General features: G+C 38.6%; 1 protein-coding gene across 48 annotated transcripts in view; it reads right to left on the bottom strand.

Moving 5' to 3' along the window:
• The window catches only part of chico (insulin receptor substrate 1 chico), a 182,111-nt gene continuing 157,785 nt past the window's right edge, over nt 1-24,326 (bottom strand). For all 48 annotated transcript variants that reach the window (XM_067088011.1, XM_067087976.1, XM_067087993.1 and 45 more), the window contains one exon: nt 1-2,825. In XM_067088011.1, the coding sequence (XP_066944112.1) occupies nt 128-2,825 (2,698 nt within the window). In that variant the 3' untranslated portion in view covers nt 1-127. The remainder of the gene's footprint in view (nt 2,826-24,326) is intronic.

Here is a 24,326-nt window from a genome sequence, read left to right as displayed (position 1 = left end):
TATACTCACATGTTTTTACTTTTATTAACTTAATACTTAATTTTATAAATCAGTTTATACAATTTTGATTTGCGTGGGTATGGGAGCAAAGGTAGAGGAGGCAATGTGTGAGTGGGGTATGAGAATGTTAGTGTCGGTGGTCACGGGATAGGGAGGTAGTACGCAAACCCTCACTCTTAGTAAAGTCTATTTGAGCATAGCTGAGGGAATAGTCCTCCTCCCCAACTGTACACTCCTGGGTAGCAGCAGGAGTTCCAGAAGCTTGAGTTGAGTTGCCACTGGCAGTCCTACGACTAGCTCGGGGGGATGGCATGACTCCTTCACATCGAGCTGGACCTAGGTCTAAAGAAACATAATTCAGACCACTATCACCACTACCACTGCTAACAGTGACTGAAGATTGCTGACTGGAGGATAATGATGATGAAGCACTTGTTGAAGATGCAGAATCAGACTGGGTATCTTGAAAACGCAATCCTAAGGTTAAGCCACTTTCCCGTCGCCCTAAACCCACATTCACTACTGTACATGTTGAAGATGCAGATGAGAGGCCCCCTTCGCTTAATGACGATACAGAAGAAACTGACCCACCCAAAGTAGGCGAAGTTGGCGGCGAATAAGATACTGGTGAAGAGCAAGCAGATGCTGCTCGACCACTATTTCCTTGCCCCCCGGAACCAACCCTGGGCTCTGACAACTGTTTCTTAACACGTATTTCACCACCAACAGCACTTCCTTCAGGGGCACCTGGGCCACTGTGACTTCGACAACGTTCACTTACACTAATACCTCCTGGGATTACACTAGTACCTCCAGAGCCTCCCAAATTTAGCCGATCTAAATTTGCAGTTAGACTAGGGTCAGGACGGCCACCAAGCAAAGCTGGAGGAATGTCTGGACGACGAGTAACAACTCTTGGAGATGTAGGTTTGGGAGATGATGTCCCAATAGTCATTAGCTGATAGCCACTTTCTGCATCACCATCATCACTACCACTAGCACTTAATCTCTTGCTTTCTCTTTGATTCTGTTCCCTCTGACCAGTGTAGCCGAGGCTGGGACTTTTCTTTATGTCAATTTTCAGACCACTGGTGTTTTTACTGTTGGAAGATGTCATGCTTGGAGTAGTAACAGACTGTGGAGACAGATGAGAAGACTGAGTATTCGACTCTGGCCGACGTCCACCTGGGCACATATTTACATAATCATGTGATGAAGATGATGGCGGTTGCTGTGCTTCAGATTCTGAAAGTCTACTTGTAGATACTGGAGATATGTTCATATATTCCGCTGACCCAGAGCCACTGGATATTTTCCTCTGCTTTTTCTCAATATTAAGGTTTAAGTTCTTTTCAGTAGTGCCTAATCCCAAAACTAAATTCACATAGGCTCCCATGTCCCCAGTATTACTGTCTGACTGGTGTGGCTGTTGCTGACTATTGGCTGTTACAGTATGACTAATAGATTCTACTCCAACATTTGCTTGCTTATCTTCTGATTTCACATCTGATACCTGAGATAATTCAAATATGCCAGACGATCGCTTGGAACTCGGTTTTCCACTTTGCTCACCATTGTTAGGAACTGTTTGGGTAGAGAGAGGGGATTCTACACTATCTGCTGATATGGCACTTTCTTCTGACTCCCTGCTAGATTCTTCAATACAATTTGTGCCAAAGCCTGAACCAAGACTAGGCACCCCAGAATTATCTTTAGATACAGAATCTTTAATATTTTCTTTACCATCTCTGTTCTTGGAGCGTGTTAGACTTGAAAACGGACTAGGAGTTCCCCGACTGGACTTGGGCAGTGGACTGCCAGTTGGAGATAGGGGAGTTTTAGGGGGAGTACCTGAGGAATTTTTACGGCCTAGGAAAGTGGACCAGTGTGATAAAGGACTTGTACCTTTCCTACTACTTTCTTGGATTACTTCACCATCTCCTTTTACAATAACTGCTATTGGATCTGATTTTTTCCGCTTGCTATCTTTAAATGACTTTCTTTTCGTACTTTTCTTTTCCTTCTTCTTCTTCTCTCCATCATGTGACTGGGAAGCTGAATCAACACTACTACGTAAATCTACAGGCATATACTCGTCCAACTGAGAACAAGTGTCTTGGGAAGACATTGGAATAAAAGTGGACGAAATTTTTCTGACTCTAGCACCAATGAAAGATGAGCTGTTTGAGAGTGTGGAAGATGAGGATATTGGGGTTAGAGGGCCTATCCCCTTTCCCTGACTCATGTCCACGTAACCCTCATGTGGCGTGGAGGTACTCAAGGAAGAAACAATTCGATCGCTGCTTCTTGACATATCCATGTAAGAATCTGTGAAGGGCTGTCTACTTATGGGTTCCTTGCTGGTCATGTCCAGGTACTCAGTTGTGGAAGATTGAGAGAGAGAGATCGCTGGTTTCATGGGAAGGTAACCGTTGTTCGATTCAGTGCTACGACGAGGACTTGGGTTGGTTTCTAGTTCAAAATAATTCTTCCGATTAGGAATCTCAATACCTTTCCCAGATGATTCACTTTCAGATTTTTTCTTATCTCGTTTTATTGAATCAAATACAGAGGATTTACCATTGCCTGATGACTTTGAGTTGGAGCGATGTCTCTGACCTGTTATGGTTCTTCTAAAGCTTTCTATACTGCTGCTCTTCTTTTCCTTGTCAGATGTTATGCTGTCACAGCTCTTATTTCTGGTGAAGTCAAACTCCATTAGATCACTTCGCTCCTGATTGCGAGTCTGCAGGAAGCCACGGAAAAAGGTGCCAGGTGTCCCGGACCAAGAGTTGGAAATTGGCGAAGACCCCAAGATGGGAGCACTGTCAAGAAAAGTTATTTATATCAGTAAAAATTTCTCCATAAAATATGTATAAAATTAAATAAAATAAAATCTGGTAAGACAAAAAAATCTTAAAAACTACATACTGTATTATTAAGCCTCAACAAAAATAATTACAGTATATAAATTCCTTAAATAGTCGGCATAATAGTCCCTCCTACAATTAACATTAACTCAGGCCTATGTTATTCACACAAAATTTCTTTTAACATTTAAAACACCATGGAATTGCAATTCTGAAATTGCTTTACCATATCTATTAGCTACTAGTGAATCAAATTCACATGCAGCCCGCCTAACAAAAATCATGAGTTAACCCTCATGATTAACTGATCCCAATACCTCAGAGGACAACTTCAACCATGAAAATGGGCATCTCATGAAAAATATAACATCTTAATCTGTGTGTACTTTTTGTGTTTGTGTGTGTGTAACATATTTAGGCTACAACCTTAAATTCTACATTGCTATCTCTCATTACTGTAAATTTCATATTCTTTAAATGCATACAACAATCTTATTGTGGTAATAAACAACTTTCCTTAAAAAACTAAACTAAATAATTATTCTATTAGAAGCTTAAGCATGTCCTAAGCAATACACATTATTTCATACCTAAATATAAAGTATCAACAGCCATGAATCATGATTCTTATATTATACTAAACACTGGTCAACATGTGATATTTCTATGACTGTTTCAGCAATAGTCTGTGATTTATGACTGCTTTTCTGTAAGTTGTGTCACATACCACAAAGGTTGAGTTCCTGCTGTTCCTGCTGTTAAGTGCATGGTTCTAGTATTGTTATTGTTATTGTCATTATTATTATTATTATTATTAATATCTGAAGGGAGTAGACCCTCTTTTAAACAGGTCTTATTAAAAAGGATGGCTGTATTATGCGAATTTATCTTATATAGTGTCTTTTCTATCCTCCTTATGATTCGCTTTTCAGGCTCAGCGATGTTAGTCAGTAACTGGCCAATATTCATGTTGGAAAAGGACAGTGTGCGGAATATTGGAAGTCTTTTATTAAAATATCCAATCAGAAATCGTTCGTCTGGGTTCAGGTTCTATTGTAGGTACCGTCGACATGTTTCGACCAGCTCGTTGGTCATCCTCTGGACGTGGTTGCAGAAGGTCTGAAGAAACGAGGTGCTGGGGTTGGTATTTATAGGGGAGGTCTTGATTGGTGCTGAATTATGATTGGCTGCCCGGGGCATGTACCCTCGGGCGGAGCCTTCTCATCCAAGTTCTGTTTTCATCTTGTGTGCGAGCGGCGTTGTAGTGCTGAGGATGAAGAGAAGAATTTCGATCCTCGGATGCCATAGCGCACGAGCAAATCAAAATTCGGCATCCGAGGATCGAAATTCTTCTCTTCATCCTCAGCACTACAACGCCGCCGCACGCAAGATGAAAACAGAACTTGATGAGAAGGCTCCACCCGAGGGTACATGCCCCGGCAGCCAATCATAATTCAGCACCGATCAAGACCTCCCCTATAAATACCAACCCCAGCACCTCGTTTCTTCAGACCTTCTGCAACCACGCCCAGAGGATGACCAACGAGCTGGTCGAAACATGCGTCGACGGTACCTACAATAGAACCTGAACCCAGACGAACGATTTCTGATTGGATATTTTAATAAAAGACTTCCAATATTCCGCACACTGTCCTTTTTCCAACATGAATATCGCCAGTTACTGACTAACATCGCTGAGCCTGAAAAGCTTAATCATAAGGAGGACAGAAAAGACACTATATAAGATAAATTCGCATTATACAGCCATCCTTTTAATAAGACCTATTATTAATATTATTATTATTATTGCTATTATTATTATTAACCAGATTAAGCAAAAATTCACTTGGAAAAGTTTCGACTGCTTGTGTCATCAAAGCAAGTTTTGACTAAATAGAATGTCCATCTGAAAAAATGAGAAGACACTGGGAGAAAATAGCTGCAATAAAAGTGCAAAAACTGTGATGGTGCAAGTGCTTTGAAATACATAATGTAGTATCACCATCAATAATACTGCCAAGAAGACCATTAAGAGGAATGGATAATTCAGGAACTGGGCATTGTGACTGGCAATTTATTTTCTTTGGGTGCAGGCAATAAGAGAGCAATGGAGGTTACTTACTAACATAAAATTCATACAAAATGGCCAAATAGAAGGCAGTACTGTATTTTCTGATGATGGTCTAACATGTATTTATCACTGGAAAAAGGTCTAAAAAGTACAGTATTTATCACTAGAAAAAGGTAACTGCCACTTTGAACAATCTTGTCAAAGTACTAGGATTAAATAAAGATATGGTAAATTTAGGACAATACCCAGTAACTAAAACGCTAATGAATATTAACTTATTACTGTCGTTACATACTCAAGGCTATCAGGACAGAGTAAATATGTTCTCAATAAGACACCTTCCAATAAAGTGAGAATTTAAAATCAGGGTCACCCCCTCCCCCCCCCCACACACACAACACTGCCACATTTGTAAAGGATAACACACGATGGTGTCATATGGCACTTTGTACATATCTTCTGACTGGATGGGCCTCAATGCTTTAATCATATAAATATAAAAACTGCACTTGTATACGTCTTCTGACTGATTGGCCCTCAACCCTTTAATCATATAAATTTAAAAACAGCTACATTCCTCAAATTTTTAAAGCATGTAAGCTGAACAAGTGAACAGTAACTAAACTTTTACACCTTTGACATTTGAACTTAATGGATAAATATTTTCAGCAACAATTTCAGGTTTCCAAATTCAAATTCTTCTTGCTAATTATAACTGCAAATTGGAACACTGGCAAAATTGTTGATGTTGGCTGGTAGGCTAACAAACTAGTATTTGAAGTTAAAAGAAATAGGAATGTCTTCAAATTGGTTTCATTATTTATGTTAATTTACCTATACAGCATATGTATGTGTGATGCTATGCTTCTTTTGGATTTACAAGATGCTGCGAACACCAAATACACCTCCAATCAGCTCCTATTCAAACACCAAATTATGTATAAGAAACGCTACAAGTTACTGACAGGAGGGAACACATCACCATGAAATTCATTTTAATTTTCAGAGAACAATAATTCACATTCAGAAACTTTTTTCAAATAATGTAAATGTCAGTGCAGCATCTGAACAACATGGGCTTGCACCCAAGTAGCTTTCAAAAACTTTTTTGTAGAAATTCATTAGTGATGTAAATATTCTCAACCTTAGGGTTACCTAACAGTTGTATTATAATCTTTGAGCAGTTCTCAGCAATTATTAGAATAACTCTAGAGAGAAAGTCAAACATAGACACAGCTTAAAAGAAGAAAGTATTGTATGGGATAATAAGTTTCTGAAAGGAAAGGATTCAGAATATCAATACCGAAGAGAAAAGATTGGATTTGAAAGGGGCGTAGTATATCAAATGTGAAAATGCATAAAGCTGAAACGAAGGGAATAATGGAGGCAGTACTACTATGAAAATTTTCTGAATGAAGAGTATAAAACAAATCTAGATGCTGACATTGCACATAAACTACAGCATATCTGAAGAGATTAGAAAAACCTTTAGGACGATGGAAAGTGGAAGAGCCAATGACCACCAAGAAAATGCACTAAATGCTGCTGGAAAACTAATCAATGATTACAAGATCAATTTATATAAAAAAACTGATAAAGGAGGAGAGAGAGAGGGAGACAGGAAAGTGGGAAAGGCAACAACAATACTAAACAAATGACAGGGAGAAACAACGTCTAAAATTTAGAAAGTAGCAAGTACATCATAAGAATTAGCTATAAATGGTTGTCTATTTAAGAAACAGAAATGAGTACTTAGTTGTTAAGCTACAGAAGGAGTATTATCCATAGAGGCTGCTATAGCTGCACCATTATTTTTCTGGCATCCTTGGAACCAAAGTCTTGCTGATTATAAATCTTGTATGTCTCCATATTATAGCTGACTGCTAGACTTACATAAACATTACTGCATAATGAGAAGGTAGGGGCACTTCTAAGTAGTATGGTGCAAGGCCTCTCACTGTCACTATGTTAGAAGAAATATATTCTTCTACAGTACCAATGTAATACCATAGAGACAGTTCTAAGAGTTTGCTCTTATTTATTGTTCATGGTAATTTTTAACTTTTTAGCAATTACTACACATTTTTGCTGAAATTATTTCTTTTGGTGCACACTAAAGACATACAGGATACACAGAGAACTGGTGTGTGTGTTTGTGTGTGTGTATGTGTGTCTGTGAGCATACAAAAAGTTTGTGGGAAAAATGTATCAGCTGCAAAGAACAGTTGCAAATAAAAAAATGGATTCTCAATACTCAAATTTTACAAGAGTATACAGAGAAGGGAGGGGGTAGTCACATGTGTGGTGGTGGGACATGCCTTATGAGACACAAAATTTGTTATCTTTTAAGCATACTTGACTGTGAATCAGGTATTGAGAAGGCTCTGAAGAAAAAATAACAACAGGCTGGACACATGGAGGAAAATAATCAAAATACTGGTAAATAAACAGTACTCAATTAGTACAAGCAGCAAAAATTTACACTGCTTGTATAAGGCCTGTCATACTTTATGCAGCAAAGAAATGAACACTTCTAAATAAAATGGAGACTAATACAGATTTATGGCAGGAACACAGTGGGAATCATCATATTAGTAATGAAGTTGTTAAAGAGAGGTGATATCTAACAGCTAGAAATTAAGAAAAGCTGTTTTGGACATCTCATGATAAGTGCTAAGGAGCAGTTAGTCAGAAAAGTATTCAATCTGGAAGTTGAGTTGCAGGACAAAGACTAGTAGGAATACACAGGAAATAATAATAAGTGTAATATAAATGAAGATCTGGAGCAATACAGATTGGGCAAAAGCAAATCCAACCCAGCCAATCATCAAAAGTTCCTGATAACACAAATGATAAAAAGGACCTAGTTTGGTGAAAGAGGACCATAACTTTCTTACCCTTAAAAGTGAGGTTAAAACAACAGGCTATCAACTTCTTAATCTAGGGCCACCGTCTTGTGTATCAGCAGTGAACAACTACCTACAATTATGCAGAACACTAAAAACCCCTAATAAAACCTATTTTTGGTGGCTGCTGTGAGTCCTTAAAGAAAGAAGAGGTGGAACCCCATAGGACTTGCATGGTTGGGGTTGTTCCCTACAGCATAACATGCAGTGGAAGTCCTCCTCTTGGGAGACACAGTACAGTATAATTCAAAATGAGATAGGGTAGCGATGGTGTCACCCTTCCCCTCCTCTAAAGTAGTTTTTTTCCAAAAACCAGATATTAGAGTAACGTAATTTTGTGATTTATTTAAGTCAACCTTGTTCTAGATTTAAGTTATTTCTTAAGGCAGTTAATGTTAAGTGTGTATTGTTTTGTTTTCGGTATAGTTTCTCGCCTCCTCCCCGCTCACTTAATTGCTTGAACTATCGTTTTAACGATTGGGGTTTGTTTATTTTTCGAGTGCGGCATGACTCCTGTGAGGTGACTTGTGAAGGACGGTGCTCGGCCTGGGGAGTTCGGGCCGCATTTTGCTTCCTGACACTTATACAGCTGGCGATTGTTGGAAAACCTTCTTGCATTCTTACATCCTGAATCTTGCTTTTGGAGCTGCTCTTCGCAGGAACACTTCTGTCACCTGCGACGTCGTGTGACCTGTGTCTGACGCAGTTGACATTGTCACCTGCGACTTCGTCGTACTGCCACCTTAGTGGATACATTTCCCTAAGGTATTGAGTGCTATCTCATTCTGTCAGCACCTGTCGCATCAGTGTATCCCCGAGGACGCCTTTATAAGCTGCTGTTGAGGGAGCAATCTGGCTCATGAGGTGTCAAGTAGGGAGACAGATACCAGGTAGGAGTTTATCTTTGCGTTGTCGGACAGGACCGCCTCCGACCCCCTGTACCAGTGGTTACCTGTGTATTCCTGTACTCCCTCGTTTGCAGAGCTGTGATGCATTGGATCACGACCTCCTTAAAGGCACTTTAAATTTATTTTGGATTACCGCTTCCCCTGTTTTGTGTGAGGAGTTTGTTAAATTTTTATATATACATATATTATTTTTCTATATAAATCTATCTATAAATGCTCAATTTATAGACTCTGGTGGTCCTTATGGCCTATAGGCCTTGGTGTTTGTTATGTTTAGACTGTAATTCATAGGTAGGAATTTAAGTGTTTTCTCCCTTTTATCCTTCACCTTTTTTCCTTTGCTTATAGTTATAGGTATATTTTGATTTTGGCCTGGCCAGCCATCGTATGGATATATTCCGATTCAGTTATATTCTTGTGTTCGTTCTCTCTTCATGATTCTATCTAGGGCTTAGATTTTTTAGCGTTTAGGAATCCAGTGGGATTATTTGAGGACTAGTCTACGTCCTCTTCAGTCACAAGGTTGACTTAATTTGTTGTTTTTTTTTGTGAATAAATATTGTTGAGTTTTCCCTTTTGTTTTCGTCTTCACTGACCATATTATGCTGAGTATTTTTGAACATCACTGAGAGTATAAATAGTGCAATAAAAGACCTGCACCACGACCTCTTATAAGGGTGCGTAACACCAGACCTCTTTTGAAAGGGACCCATAAGAGAAAGACAGCTGTATTTGCCACCACTTTTCGGTGTCCCCAAGAATGATTCTTCCGAATGAAGGGTGATCCTTGGCCCATCAAATTTGAACAAACATACTATTTACACAATTTTTTACGTATGCTGTACCTATTTTTTATGGGAGCTCATGAATGAAGGATTTTAACTGGTGGCTTGCCTAGATGATTGGCTAATCTGGGGAGCCACCAGAGAAGAGTGCTGACGAAACCTGCGAGTGGTAGTTGACAGACTCCAGTCAAAAGGTTTCTTAATAGGAACAAGTCCCACCTTACATCCAGCAGACTTTTTCTGAGGCTGGGACTTTGTTGGGCTACTCTTTGCAGCCAGCTGTCTCTTCCCAAAGCATTCAAACCAGAATAAGGAAGGACTTAGTAGATTTCTTGCACAGCCCACCTTTTCCAGATGACAAATGGAACAAAGTCTGGTACTGTTACAGTTTGGGTCCATGACAGATCTAATCCTGAGATTGTGACTGCAGGATTTAACAGAGTCTGGCTCTCACTAGCCAGGAAAAAACTTTGTGACCGACTTCATCTGAGATTGGGAAGATACTCTGTCCATGGACCTGGAAGGGACCTCTGGCAAACAGGCAGACCTGACTCCACCGTTCGTATGAGTGATAATAAGTATGGGTGCCTCATTGACAAGTTGGGGAGGCCACTGGAAAGACTGTCAGTTAGGGGGAAGGTGGTCACCTGCTCAGAGGGAATGTCACACCAGCTTCCTGGGGCTATTGGCTGTCTTTTCACCTCAGAAAATTGAAACCTCCAAAAAGGACTCACACTTTGGTGGTCATAGACAATATGACTACAAAGTCTTCTCTAAAGAGGTTAGACTCATGCTGAGCTGCTCTCAAGTCAGTAATTGCTAACATATAATTGCTAACATACTTCCACAATCAGGAGGTGGACTGGTTTGCCACATGCGAGAACCATCAACTTCCAGTGTATGTGTGTCTCTGAACCTGGACATTTGCTATTGACTGAATGTCCAGGTTCAGAGACACATTGGAAGTTGATGGTTCTCGCATGTGAGAGCCAGACTGTTAAATCTTAGAGTCACAATCTCAGGATTAGATCTATCATTGACCCAAACTGTAACAGGCCCAGACTTTGTTCCAATTGTCGTCTGGAGAAGCTGGGCTGTGCAAGGAATCTACTAAGTCCTTTCTCATTCTGGTTTGAGCACTTTGGGAAGATACCACTGACTGCAAAGAGTATCCCAGCAAAGTCCCAGCCTCAGAAAAAGTCTGCTGGGTGTAAGGTGAGACTTGTTCCTGTTAAGAAACCTTTTGACTGGAGTCTGTCAACTACAACTCTCAGGTTTCGTCAGCACTCTTCTCTGGTGGCTCCCCAGATTAGCCAATCATTTAGATAGGCCACCAGTTAAAAAATCCTTCATTCCTGAGTTCCCATAAAATAGGTAGTACAGTATATATGAAAATTTATGCAAACAATGTTTGTTCAAATTTGACGAGTCAAGGATCACCCTTTGTTCGGAGGAATGCTTCTTGGGGACACTGAAGAGTGGTGGCATATAAAGCCATCTTTCTCTATGGTCCCCTTTTAAAAGGAGGTCTGGTTTTTGGAAAAAAAAAACTACTTTAGAGGATGGGGAAGGGTAACACCATCTATACCCTATCCCATTTTGAATTATACTGTCCCCCCGCAAGAAGAGGACTCCCACTGCATGTTATGCTGTAGAAGACAACCCCAACCATGCAAGTCCTATGGGGCTCCACCTCTTCTTTGAGGATGAACAGTAGCTATGCTATAAAAAATTCCAATAAAAAATCTTTATCGACAGGAAAATCTAAATCATCTACATACATATAAAAACGGAAAGTTAAAATTTAAAGAGTAACCAAGCAAAAATTGGTAAAGAAATAAAAAATATTCAAGATGAGTATGTCAAACAATTAAACAAACTCACTCACATCAAACCATGCAAAAATTATTTGAGCATTAACACTAAAAACATGTCAACCAAAAGACTTCACAAACAGGGAATACACATACGTTAATATCTCATCCATGTTTGTTAACTTATAAAGTATAATCACTAGTTGAATCACTGAAATGTACACACACAATTAACAGCAGTGAACAACTTTTGTACACAGAGGTCAGAGTCATTACGTACTGCTTATGAAAATGCAAAAACAACCAAATTACAGATTTTCATCATAACTGCTTTTATGTCAGCTTTTCCTTTATGGAGTCAAACATAATTAAACAGATCAATAACTTTATAGAGATAAGAAGAAAAAGACTAGGTCAAATGAAGAGCACCACTTCCCAGAAAAGCCACTAAGCAAAAGTAGCACATGAATTGGATGATAGAATAATAGGATTTCCCCTACCTCAGGCCACATCACCTGCCTCTCAACAACCAATTTGTTTGTGATAGTTGCAACTCAATATTCAGTTCATTGCTTGTCCAGGCTACTAGCCATAGTAAGAATAATAGGTTTGTAGTTCCAATTCAACAAGGGTTTCAAACAAATTGTTTTACAGCGCTCATCTGGTACACTGACAAAAAATGTTGGGCTCTAAAATATTTTTAGTACAGCATTCACTGCATCAGTATGTGAATATATTTAATTCAAAAATAAAGCTTCATAATCTATTTCATAATTCTTGAAATATAAGTTGCTTAAATAATTTTACAGTACATATATGTATACATAACTGCTTTATATGACTCGGGTATATATTCAGTCAAAATTACTATCAATACCATTAATATTTTTGTGTGAAATTTTACCTTTTATATGTTAGCCGTGACATGGGTTCCTCCACTCTCTTCTGGCTTGAGAGCATTTGGCCAAAATTCCCATTGGGTCCACCTTTTACTCTACAGACTTTCTCCATGAATTTCTGGGCTTTTCATAGCATAGCTGCTGTTCGTCATCAAAGGAGTTACACTCTCATGGTTCCCCCAGGGCTCCATAAGACAGACCAACCAATTACAGAGAATTCTCTTACAGTTGGTCTCGGCCAGAATAGTGCTTGTTGGCACTGTGATAAAATATAAAGGACTCAGGACAGGAGGGCTCTATCTCCTGTCCAACAACAATTACCTAGGCTCTACATCAGATTTGCACAGATGTGACAAAAAGTCGGTGCCATCTCCATTACACTCTGGTCTGTTCAGGGGTTCACTAGCCCCCAGGATATGCTCCAGAACTGCGTTTGACTGTGCATCTTATTCACATTAAGTTACGTACTTAGTTCTAAGACTCATTGAAAAGCTTCTTAAAATTTTAATGGGCAAGCTTATTTTTGTTTAAATCAGGAGCCAGTAAGCCTCTTGCAAGGTGACAAGTTAGGAGTACCTAGATTGCTGGTCTACACTGTAATTGCCATGATCTTTTTTCTTGTTTAACACAGTGAGGTTTAGCATTAAGGCAATAATATTAGACAGTTTTGCTATTGAAACTTATTACAGTGCCCTTTTAACATTGACAGATAAGTTGAAGTTACCAAAAGGGTAAATCAGGGTAGCCTAACTTTCTTGTTTATGAAATATAGCCGTGATCGTAGTTCCCAATTGTGCTTGACTTATGAGCCCTGTTGTTTACTAAAGGCCAGTATTTCCTTTGTAGTATTTTATAACCAAACTAAAGGGTTTTGTGGTATCGACAGTGCCCCAGTTATCCTCAATATCAGGGGTCTTTCCAATGTTAAAAGAATATATTCATGCAGATCTACTTCCAGCGGGTATTACTTCACCAATAGTAACGTCACAGGTGTTGTGTATTTGTTGTATATTTATATTTTTCCTAAGGGAATACAAAAGTGTTTTTTTTTTTGTAATGGTGAGCTTTGCCAAACATTTTAAAATCTTGAAGATACTAATTTTATACATTTTTGGTACAATAATTCCAATGATTATTCATTTTTATTTATGTGTACCAACTAACGTGGCCCATAGCCTAGGCTACATTACCTTTATCTTGTGCTTGGGAATAGACCAGGTAATCATAGGTTATGAAATCAAGTAGAAATATAAAGTATGGATATTCATTTAGTTTTGTCTTAATGGAGTTGCGAAGCACTGGTGAGTAAATCCTTTAAGGCAAGGTTATTGTAGTTATTGTGAATTAATATTTCAATACATTACTACCATTTTATGGATATGAACCACTGATCCTGTTTCCTTATTTCATACTATGGACATGTACTTGTGGCCATGTAGGCCTGGGTTAATTTGAAGTGTTTGCAGCCTATACAGTGATATAGGTAGCTAACACTAGGTAGTTTTTATTAGACACTTGTTCCTTTTGATCACTACTGGGCTACTATTACACAGGACTTACACATTACCTGTGCCACAGCGAATTGCTCAGTCTACTTTTCGTCTGTGGAATGGCTCATAACTACCTGCCATGAGCCAGCCCCAGAAGGAATAAAGAAGAATTTGGTTGCTGGCTGGACATCTGTGAAATATGCCACATGCTTTTGGCAGCAAGTTTAAATGATGAAAGCTAATTTTTAAGCTGTCTCTATTAGTTGTAGATTTTAACAGGTACAGAAGAAGGGGACTGCTGTACATGTTCCAGCAGAACTATGGCAGTGTGTTTCTATCCCTCTCCGAGCAGAATCCACATTTGGGCCAATACTCCAAAAACAATGGATTTTATGAATTCCAACTTCAACTCCTCCAGTGGAGATGAAGAGTCTATCCTGATACCTGACATGAAGTGGATAGAGCCACTGAAATTTCCCTTCTGAATCCGGAAGATCTAGGGAACAGTCTTCTGCTTTACAAGAAAGAGATACTTCAATGAAAATCTTGCTTTTCCCATGCTGCAATCATGTATTGAGGGGACACTGATAGATTCCAACCAGCCCCGTCTGAAGTATCTGTACCTTCTATGGGGAAGTCATATATCCTGGACTTCTATACTGCCAGGCAGTGTTGATACGACTGCCTTGGCTCAGTCATTTCATGCAGGCTTCCCTAATAGGAAATTCTGCTTGCTATACTTTCTATACTGCCAGGCAGTGATGAAACGACTGCCTTAGCTCAATCAGTTCATGCAGGCTTCCCTGATAGGAAAGTTCAGCTTGCTGTACTTTCTATACTGGCAGGCAGTGATGTTACAACTGCCTTGGCTTATCAGTTCATGCACACTTCCCTAATAGGGAATTCTGCTTGCTGTACTTTCTATACTGCCAGGCAGTGATGATATGACTGGCTTGGCTCAATCAGTTCATGCATACTTCCCTGATAGGAAAATTCTGCTTGCTGTACTTTCTATACTGCCAGGCAAGGATGATACAACTGCCTTGGCTCACCATTTCATGTAGGCCTCCCTTAAAAGGAATGATACAACTGCCTTGGCTTATCAGTTCATGCACACTTCCCTAATAGGGAATTCTGCTTGCTGTACTTTCTATACTGCCAGGCAGTGATGATATGACTGGCTTGGCTCAATCAGTTCATGCATACTTCCCTGATAGGAAAATTCTGCTTGCCGTACTTTCTATATTGCCAGGCAGTGGTGATACAACTGCTTTGGCTTATCAGTTCATGCAGGCTTCCCTGACAGAAAAATTCTGTTTGCACTTTGCAGTACTTTCAGAATTCCAGGAGGAAATCATAAACAGTATTAAGGCTGACCCCAAGAGAGTGCAACTCCTTTGAGGACTCACTTGCTACTGAGGATCATCATAGCAATGCTATCCATGACTTCCAAGAATTCAGGTGTCCTGGATATGGGAACGGGTATGATGTGTGAAATTTCTCATCCTTTTAGACTAGAGGATTGAGAGGCCACACAGCCTGCCCAGGCAGAGAAAGAATTCTCATAAAAAATCGTAGGTCATGGGAACAGGATAATAAAAAACCTAAACCCAAAAAGAAGTTGAACCAGTTGTCTAGATCCCCATTGAAATCAAAATGGACAATAAGACAGCCTGCTAACTCCCAATTGAGACCAGGTTGGACAATAAAACCTCAAATCACAATGTAGTACGGGCACCAATATCTGCCCGAGAATGATACTGATAGCCCTTGGCAAGACACCTGTGTGCATCCTTTCACCAGATGGAAAATACCTCATTAATGAAAGGAAAACTGACTGAGGTTAAGCATATAGAATTTTGGGACAAAGTGGCCTTTCCCAATACGGAATGGCATTTGGTCCCTCCTGCTGTAGGTATTCAGAAACCACTTGCCTAATAATACAGCAATCAAAGCCAAATAGAAGCAACCATATTAATGAAAGCCACAGAAGCAACTTTTCTCCAGTTTGATGGAAAATATAGTACAACAACAATTTTACAGGACCAAAAACTTCTCTGGGAGGCATCAGCTTTCTATTTCTTCACTTTAGAAACAATCCATCATGCGAAGACCGAATTTCAGAATTTTGTGATGACTTGGAAACGAGAGTTTATGGCAGAAATAAAGTCATCTGTCTCCTCTAACCCAGTATCTGATAGTGCTACAAAGGAATGAGCAATATTTTCCCTCCCTTCTGAAGGGAAAAAGCTCCCATTGGACAGGGCTACCCAGCAATTTGGGACCCCTATGAGAAAAATCTCAGGACAGCCATGGCTGAATTTTATGCTAAGCTCCACCTAATTAAAGAGCTTCCAGTGTCTTCAAGAACAATGTTCACTGCAGTAGCCAAAATAATTATGTTGTCCCTATTGGGAGCACTCAACAACTTTCTGGAGTGTTGCATTATGGCTTGAAAGGAAGCAACATTTCACTCCCCAATGCAACCTCCCTATTGCTTTCTTCCCCTATCTGTTGGGACCCATTTTGAAGAGTGTTGTCACACAACTCCCTGAATGTGCCCGACAACAGACTTGCACTTCAGTATTTGATGGATAGCGCATAATAAGGGTCCAATGCGCCACCCCTGGCCAAATCCGTTTTATTGCAAATAACACTATTTTCACCTTTTCTCTGTGCGGTGAGTTTGGATGCAAAGCCCTTGGTATACTGGAAGTATGGTTAACAGACAATACAAAAAAAAACTACTGATTTCAACCTTACTGACTGTCACTGCTGGTGTCCCAGGCAGTGACCGAGGAAGAAGGGTTCAATGTCCCGTAGCATGAGTCGCTGAGCGGTATGGGGGTGTGACGTCAGGCGCTGTGAGAGTCAGAGGCCAATCAAGAGGAGGGTATGGGAGCCCTACCCATCTCTCTGCCAATCATAGCCCTGGAGGAAGCCCACCATCTCGTTAGTCCCTTGGTACGAGTGTTTATGTAAGCTTTGCCAAAGGACAATCGTACGTTTTGTTTTTTGCCCAGAATATTGTGCATTGTTGTCAAGGAATTACTCATAACTTCTGTAATGATGTCTGGCCGTCTTCTTGGGGAACATAGTATAATTCACAATGGACTAGGGTAGAGATGGTGTCACCCTTCTCCATCTTCTAAAGTAGTGTTTTTCAAAGACCAACCCCTTTTAAAAAGGGACCGTATAGAAAGATGGCTTTATTTGTCACCACTCTTCAGTGTCCCCAAGAAGCATTCCTTCAAACAAAGGGTGATCCTTGAACCATCAAATTTGAACAAACATACTGTTGGCATAAATTTTTATATATATTGTACCTATTTAGCTCAGGAATGAAGAATTTTAACTGGCCTACCTAGATGACTGGCTAACCTAGGGAGCCACCAGAGGAGAGTGCTGATGAAACCTGAGAGTGGTAGTTCACAGATTCCAGTCAAAAAGTTTCTTAATAGGAACAAGTCCCACCTTACATCCAGCAGACTTTTTCTGAGGCTGGGACTTTGTTGGGCTACTCTTTGCAGCCAGCTGTTTCTTCCCAAAGCACTCAAACCAGAACAAAGAAGGACTTAGTAGATTTCTTGCACAGCCCAGCTTTTCCAGATGACAACTGGAACGAAGTCTGGGCCTGTTACAGTTTAGGTCCATGGAAGATCTAATCCTGAGATTGTGACTGCAGGATTTAACAGAGTCTGGCTCTCAAATGCCAGGAAAAGGCTTTGTGATCACCTTCATCCATGGATGAAGGCTGACCTGACTCCACATTCGTATGAGTGATAATATATACGGATGCCTCCTTGGCAGGTTGGGGAGGCTGTTGGGAGGATTGTCAGTTAGGAGGAAGATGGTCACCTGCTTGAAGGGAGGAGTGTCATACCAGCTTCCTGGGGCTATTGGCTGTCATTTCATCTCAGAAAACTGAGATCTCCAAAAGGGACTCCCATTTTATTGGTCCTAGACAATATGACTGCAATGTCTTCTATAAAGAGGTTAGGCTCATGCTGAATTCCTCTCAAGTCAGTAATTGCTAACATGCTTCCACAATCCGGAAGTAGACCGGTTTGCCACAAGTGAGAACCATCAACTTCCAATGTATGTCTCTGAACCTGGACATTCAGGCATTAGCAAGAGGTGCATTCCTACAAGACTGGAACAAATGGAGGATAACATACCTTTTCCTTCATTGTCCCAGATTTTGAAAGCTTTGAACAATCTACTAGCTTTCAATGGAACCACTTGCCTTGTAGCCCTGAACTAGCCAAACGGTAATGGGTTCCTTATTTCTTTCACACCAGGCAAAAGAATAAATGCCAAAGCTGTCTGTTGTTCTGTCCCAAAAAGGAGTAGAGGAAGTCGTCTATGCATGCTCCTTTCTGAGCTGTGACCTCCACATGGAATTTTAAATCTAGTCTACTGTGATGATTATTTGGCTAACATTGCTAGGTATCTAGTGCAAACTAAGGACTTCATCTATCCAACATACCAGTCCATGTGGGAAATGTGGTTAGATTACCCCACAACAAGAACCCAGTTGAAATTTGTTAAAACAGTTTTACATTTTATCTTTTGAGGTCAAGCTCCTTGCTATTTCAACAATCATGGTTTACAAGGCAGCATTGGCATAACCCTCGCCTTATGATTTTGGAATTGATTCTAATATAAAAATTGTTAATTCCATTCTCCAGTCTTTTACACTGCAAAGGTCAGCTCCTGCAAGGTTTCCCATTATAGTACAGGGTCCCTGAATAAGGTTCTTAGACTCCTGTCATTTGCTCAATTCATGTGCTGCAAAAGGCAGTCTTCTTGACTGCTTTGGCATTAGTAGCTCGGATTAGCATACTGGGCTCTCCTAGACAGGGACATTTCACCACTCATGCACCTAGTTATCATTTGCTGTTGTCTCCTGGCCTATCACTCCTGGCCAAGAATGAGGACTTTTTTAAAGGGAAATCCCTTCTCTGATAAAGGAACTCAATATTTCATATAAAATATTAGGCCTGGTTCAAGCACTTAAGGTCTACCAAGATATCACAGCATACATCCCAGGTGGTCCTATTTTTCCTTTACCTTACCACAAACAAACCAGTCTTTCTACATGGGCCAAGAATTATTTTAGTGGCCATCATTAAAAAGGCAGATTCTCACTCCTTTCTTAAGTAGCATGACATCCAAAAGGCGAGTACATCGTTAACTTTCTTCGTAAATGTTTCCTTTGAAGAAGTTTTCGAGTCTATGGAGTGGTTATTATAGACAGTATTCCTGAACAGTGAAGGCCCAATAATCCTGCAGCCAGACCCAGTCTTAATTAAGTAAGTCACTGTAAAACCAGAATGAATAATACATTTATAGGTTCATGTGTCTCCTGTTCTTTATTGGCATACCAGAATGGGTGCCTGGAATGAAGAAACTGTTCCTAACATGTGACTTTACCTTGAATCAAAAATTCCAGAAACACTATGAGAGTGTGGTCATGCTGTGACATTGCTAGGGAAGGCACAATAATCCCACAGCCAGATTCAACATAATTAGGTAAGCCACCATCGAACCACAAGAATAATACATATTGGTTCGTGTGATGTCTCCTGTTTTTTATTGCCAAACCTTATGGGTACCCAGAATAAAGAAAATGGTAATAACCTGTGACTATACCTCAGACCAAAAATTAATCTGGGTTATTGGGCTCTATTTATTAGGAGCTAAACTATTTCGTCACCTGTCAATTTCTTTTGTAAGCTCCTTTGAGGATGAACAGTGGCTACGCTATCAAAAAACAGGTTTTGACATAGGAAAAATCTATTTTTGGTGGCCATTGTGTCCTCAAACTCACCCACTTTTCCTGACGAAAAGGCATGGGACTGGGGTGACCATTTATCTTACGCAGACCTGTCGTGTAATGAAGATGGCACCAACTTGTTGTCACATCTGTGCAAGTATGATGTAGAGCCTAGGTAATCACTGTAGGACAGGAGATAGAGCCCACCTGTCCTGAGTCCTTTATATTCTATCACTGTGCCAACAAGCACTATTCTCGGCAAGTCCAACTGTAAGAGAATTCTTTGTAATTGGTTGGTCTGTTTTATGAAGCCCTGGGGAGACCATGAGAGTGTAACTCCTTTGAGGACTAACAGTGGCTGCCAAAAATCGGTTTTTCCTACGTCAAAACCTGTCTTTCAACTGAGCTTTGTCCTGCTACTTTCATATCTATTAATATTCTGGTTACTCCTTCTCGTCCTGTATCGCCATCTCAATCTTTGAGACCTCAGGTTATTTCCCAGTTTCTATACACATTACTCCAAAACTTTCTCATTTATAAAATGAGCTTCCAAATCATTTCAGCCATGAATATTTGCACTAAGGATTCATTTTTTTGCAAAATCTCCATTTACCATGCCCATACTTATGCTGCTTGATTCATAACATTTTCCTCTCTTTACTAATTGAATATTACACTCTTATTATTAAGTAATCCACCAATTCCTTTCAGTGATACTGTTGTTTCTTTTTATTACTGCTCTCTCCAAGCCAGCCTTATGGTTTTGTCATGCTATGGCAAAAATAAAAATGCTAACAAGGCAGCAAGTAACAAAATACCAAGCGCAGGTAACTGTGACCTACAAGGACAGAACCACTTCCAAACATTTCACCAACCTCTCACATCTGTACAAGAAAACCATTTGGGGGAATAACTGTTACAGCAATTATAAAAGAAGTTTGAACAGACCACCAAGTGATGTTTCTAGTCTTAAAAACACTAATCACAGGCTGCATTGGTGAATAAGTGCCAAGTAGAAAGAGAAAACAGTTAAGAAGCTGGATATCTGGATGAAAAAAAAAAAGACTGAGGGGAACCGATTACAAAAGACAGAAAACAATGAAAATGGGGCCCAAGGGATGCTACAAACCAACTTTAGTACTGGCTCATATATGACACAGGGTACAATGTACGCAGTGAATATTTCTTCCATCCTACCATATTTGAAAGACTGGTAGTTCAGATAATCTGCACATAAATATGAACTTTTAAGTTAAAAATAAATCTTAATTTAATCTATCACAGAATTCACAATATTGACATTAGTTTCTTTCTTTATATGTTAGAAGTATAGGACACTGGAGAGACAATTAGTCATAAAAGGGATGGATTTATGATCAGTCTTATGACAAATAACCTGTTTCTCTATTACTTTTCTACCACGGATTTTCCAATTAATGAACATTATTACAATTATATTCTGACATTTTAACATGTACTAATGACTCTACAGTTCTCCATTTTTATTCATAGTAAGGGTCAGGTTACATGAATGCCTGCAAATACTGTGTACTAGTTTCTTTTGCAAATACATGCCATGGCTCAACTACCCTACAATAAGCTACTATAACCTGCCATAAGCTAGGCAGTCAGTGCAGTCTATGACTCTACAAATAGCGTCAAATTTTACACCCAAAACTGCTTAGTAACTTCCTGTGTGTTCTGAAATTATTCTTCAAAGAAGTGCCAAAATAAAATAACTTTAGCAATAATCTTTGAAGTCCAAAATTAGTGGCTAGAAAAATGAAGAATCATATCCATAACTACAGGCCTTCCTACACCTCTATATGTTTGTAAACAATTTTCTTAAGCACTTCAAGCTGTATTATGTGTCTTACAAAGCATGAAAACAATTTCTTATAAATACAAAATTGAAATAATTTTTCACACAAAGCCTGGTAACAAGACCAATCCCAGATACACTTATATATCAGTTGTGAGCAACTATGTGCAACCTCTCAGCTACATAATTTCCCAGTATACAGCTATTCCTGTATCTAGTAATATAAAACAAAAATTTTATCATTTATAGCACTCCCCTCCCTTTATTATAATTTAACTTTTATACAGTAATACAATATATCTTATATAAACCCTTAAATGCCAAGCCTCTATTTACAAAAGTGTCTGTCGTATGCCGGCGGCGTTCGGGAGTTAGCACCGAAGCGGAAAAAAAGTTTTTGTAAAAAAAATCACAGCACGCTTAGTTTTTAAGATTAAGAGTTCATTTTTAGCTTCTTTTTTTGTCATTGCCTGAAGTTTAGTATGCAACCATCAGAAATGAAAAAAAATATCATTATCATATATAAATAATGGAATATATGACAGAGCGAAAAAAAATTTCATATATAATTGTATACAAATCGCGCTGTGAGCAAAACGGTTAAAGCTAATGAGTTATTTTTTTTCGTTGTATTGTACACTAAATTGCGAAGATTTTGGTATATAACAAATTGTAAAACGATCCAAGCAACACAGAGAAAATATTATCACAAAATGATGCATGAATTCGTAACACGCGGACATAAAAACAAGTTTTTTTCTAAAATTCACCATAAATCGAAATATTGTGCTAGAGACTTCCCGTTTGTTGCAAAATAAAGGTAATTGATTGAACAATACTAGACTGTAAGTGTTTTAGCTAACAATTTCAGTTTTTGACCATTTCGGTCAAGTTAAAGTTGACTGAAGGTCGAATTTTTTCTATTTATCGTGATTTATATGAAAATATTTCAAAACTGATAAAAGCTACAACCATGCGTTATTTTTTGTTGTATTCTAAATGATATTGCGCACATTTTCATGTATAACACTTTATGTAAGGCCTAATATAAAATGGTGCAAAAATTACGACAAGGTGACTAAAGAATTTCTGAGATTTTCAGCCGAGTTACAGCACGCGGAGGTAAGGAAAAAGTTTTTTTCAAAAATTCACCATAAATCGAAATATTGTGCTAGAGACTTCCCATTTGTTGCAAAATGAAGGTAAATGATTGAATGTTACTAGAATGTAAGAGTTTTAGCTTACAATTGCGTTTTTCGACCATTTCGGTCGAGTCAAAGTTGACCGAAGGTTGAAATTTTGGCACTTATTGTGATTTATATGAAAATATTTCAAAACTGAAAAAGCTACAACCATGGGTTGTTTTTTGTTGTATTTAACATGAAATGCACACATTTTCATATATAGAACTTTAAGTAATGGTTAATATAAAACGGTGCAAACATTACGACAAAGTGATGAAAGAATTTCTGAGATTTTTGTCCAAGTTACCACGGGTGGACGAAAGGAAAAAGTTTTTTCAAAAATTCACCATAAATCGAAATATTGCGCTAGAGACTTCCTGTTTGTTGCAAAATGAAGGTAAATGATTGAATATTACTAGAATGTAAGAATTTTAGCTTACAATTGCGTTTTTCGACCATTTCGGTCGAGTCAAAGTTGACCGAAGGTTGAAATTTTGGCACTTATCGTGATTTATATGAAAATATTTCAAAACTGATAAAATCTACAACCATGAGTTGTTTTTGTTGTATTTAACATGAAATTGCACATATTTTCATATATAAAACTTTATGTAACGGCTAGTATAAAACGGTGCAAACATTACGACAGTGACGAAAGAATTTCTGAGATGCATCACTGATGCTCTGTAGTGCGAGAAGAAAGAAATTCGCGCATGCACAGCTGGGTAACGCTTATAAACAAAACAACAGCGTGATCCGTGAATTCCCGGCATCCCTCAAGGTGCGTGATTTAAAATCTTTCGCAAACTAGGCCTATAACTATTTTTCCCCGAATATTCAAAAAAATTTTTTGTAGTCGACAAACCGTACGTCCACTCGGTATCCGATAGACAATTTTAGTCGACGTACGATACGTCCAGTCAGCATTTAAGGGTTAACAGATTTGTATTCTTACCAATTTTCTGCTATTCATATCATTGTATTTTCAACCAAAAGAGAGAGAGAGAGAGAGAGAGAGAGAGAGAGAGAGAGAGAGAGAGAAGAGACTAATGTATATATGGGGATATAGTTTTTTATAATTAAAACTGTCAGTTCCAGTTTCACCTAACGGCAATATTATGTTTTTAAATGACGAGCATCTACAATAAGTTTTAAAAAATATTCTACTAATTAGGTGAAACTCTGGTTAGCAATTCTGAAGGGGATTCTGTTGGTGCAAAATTAACAGTGAATTCATTTTGGCATGGTTTGAAGTACTGTATAATATTTTTTGTCTGTTTAACTGTTTATCCTGTCTACTGATTAAGATTTTCTTTTGATCTTTCTTATCGTGTGAGACTAATGGTAAAGTTTACTTGCAATTTATGAATTTCATTAATGCATAATTATTTTTCATTATCAGTAATAATAGAGTAATAGCACAATAATAATATAAGGTATATATAAAAATAAACTACAGAAATATATTCAACATTAAGACCAAGATAATAATCATGCAATTATTTTCTCTCAGCTTTCTGAGATATTTTGGTGAGTGCATTATAATACAGTATATATGATATATATTTTCATTTGTATTCAAGGACACTTCATTATTCTTATAATATCAATTTGTAACTTCTATTGGAAGATTGCTCAAATGAAAACACTGTCATGGTCATATAAGTGGGCAGGAAAAGTAGTTCTTGTGTAATTAGTTTCTTTTTCTATTTTTTATAGTTCACTACTTTTCAATTGTCAATACAGTACATTATAGAACAGCACAATACACCCTATAACACATTGCTATAATATATTC

This window comes from Macrobrachium rosenbergii, chromosome 44, assembly GCF_040412425.1.
Source record: "Macrobrachium rosenbergii isolate ZJJX-2024 chromosome 44, ASM4041242v1, whole genome shotgun sequence".
Classification (NCBI taxonomy): domain Eukaryota; kingdom Metazoa; phylum Arthropoda; class Malacostraca; order Decapoda; family Palaemonidae; genus Macrobrachium; species Macrobrachium rosenbergii.
This window is presented reverse-complemented; position numbering and strand designations above follow the sequence as displayed.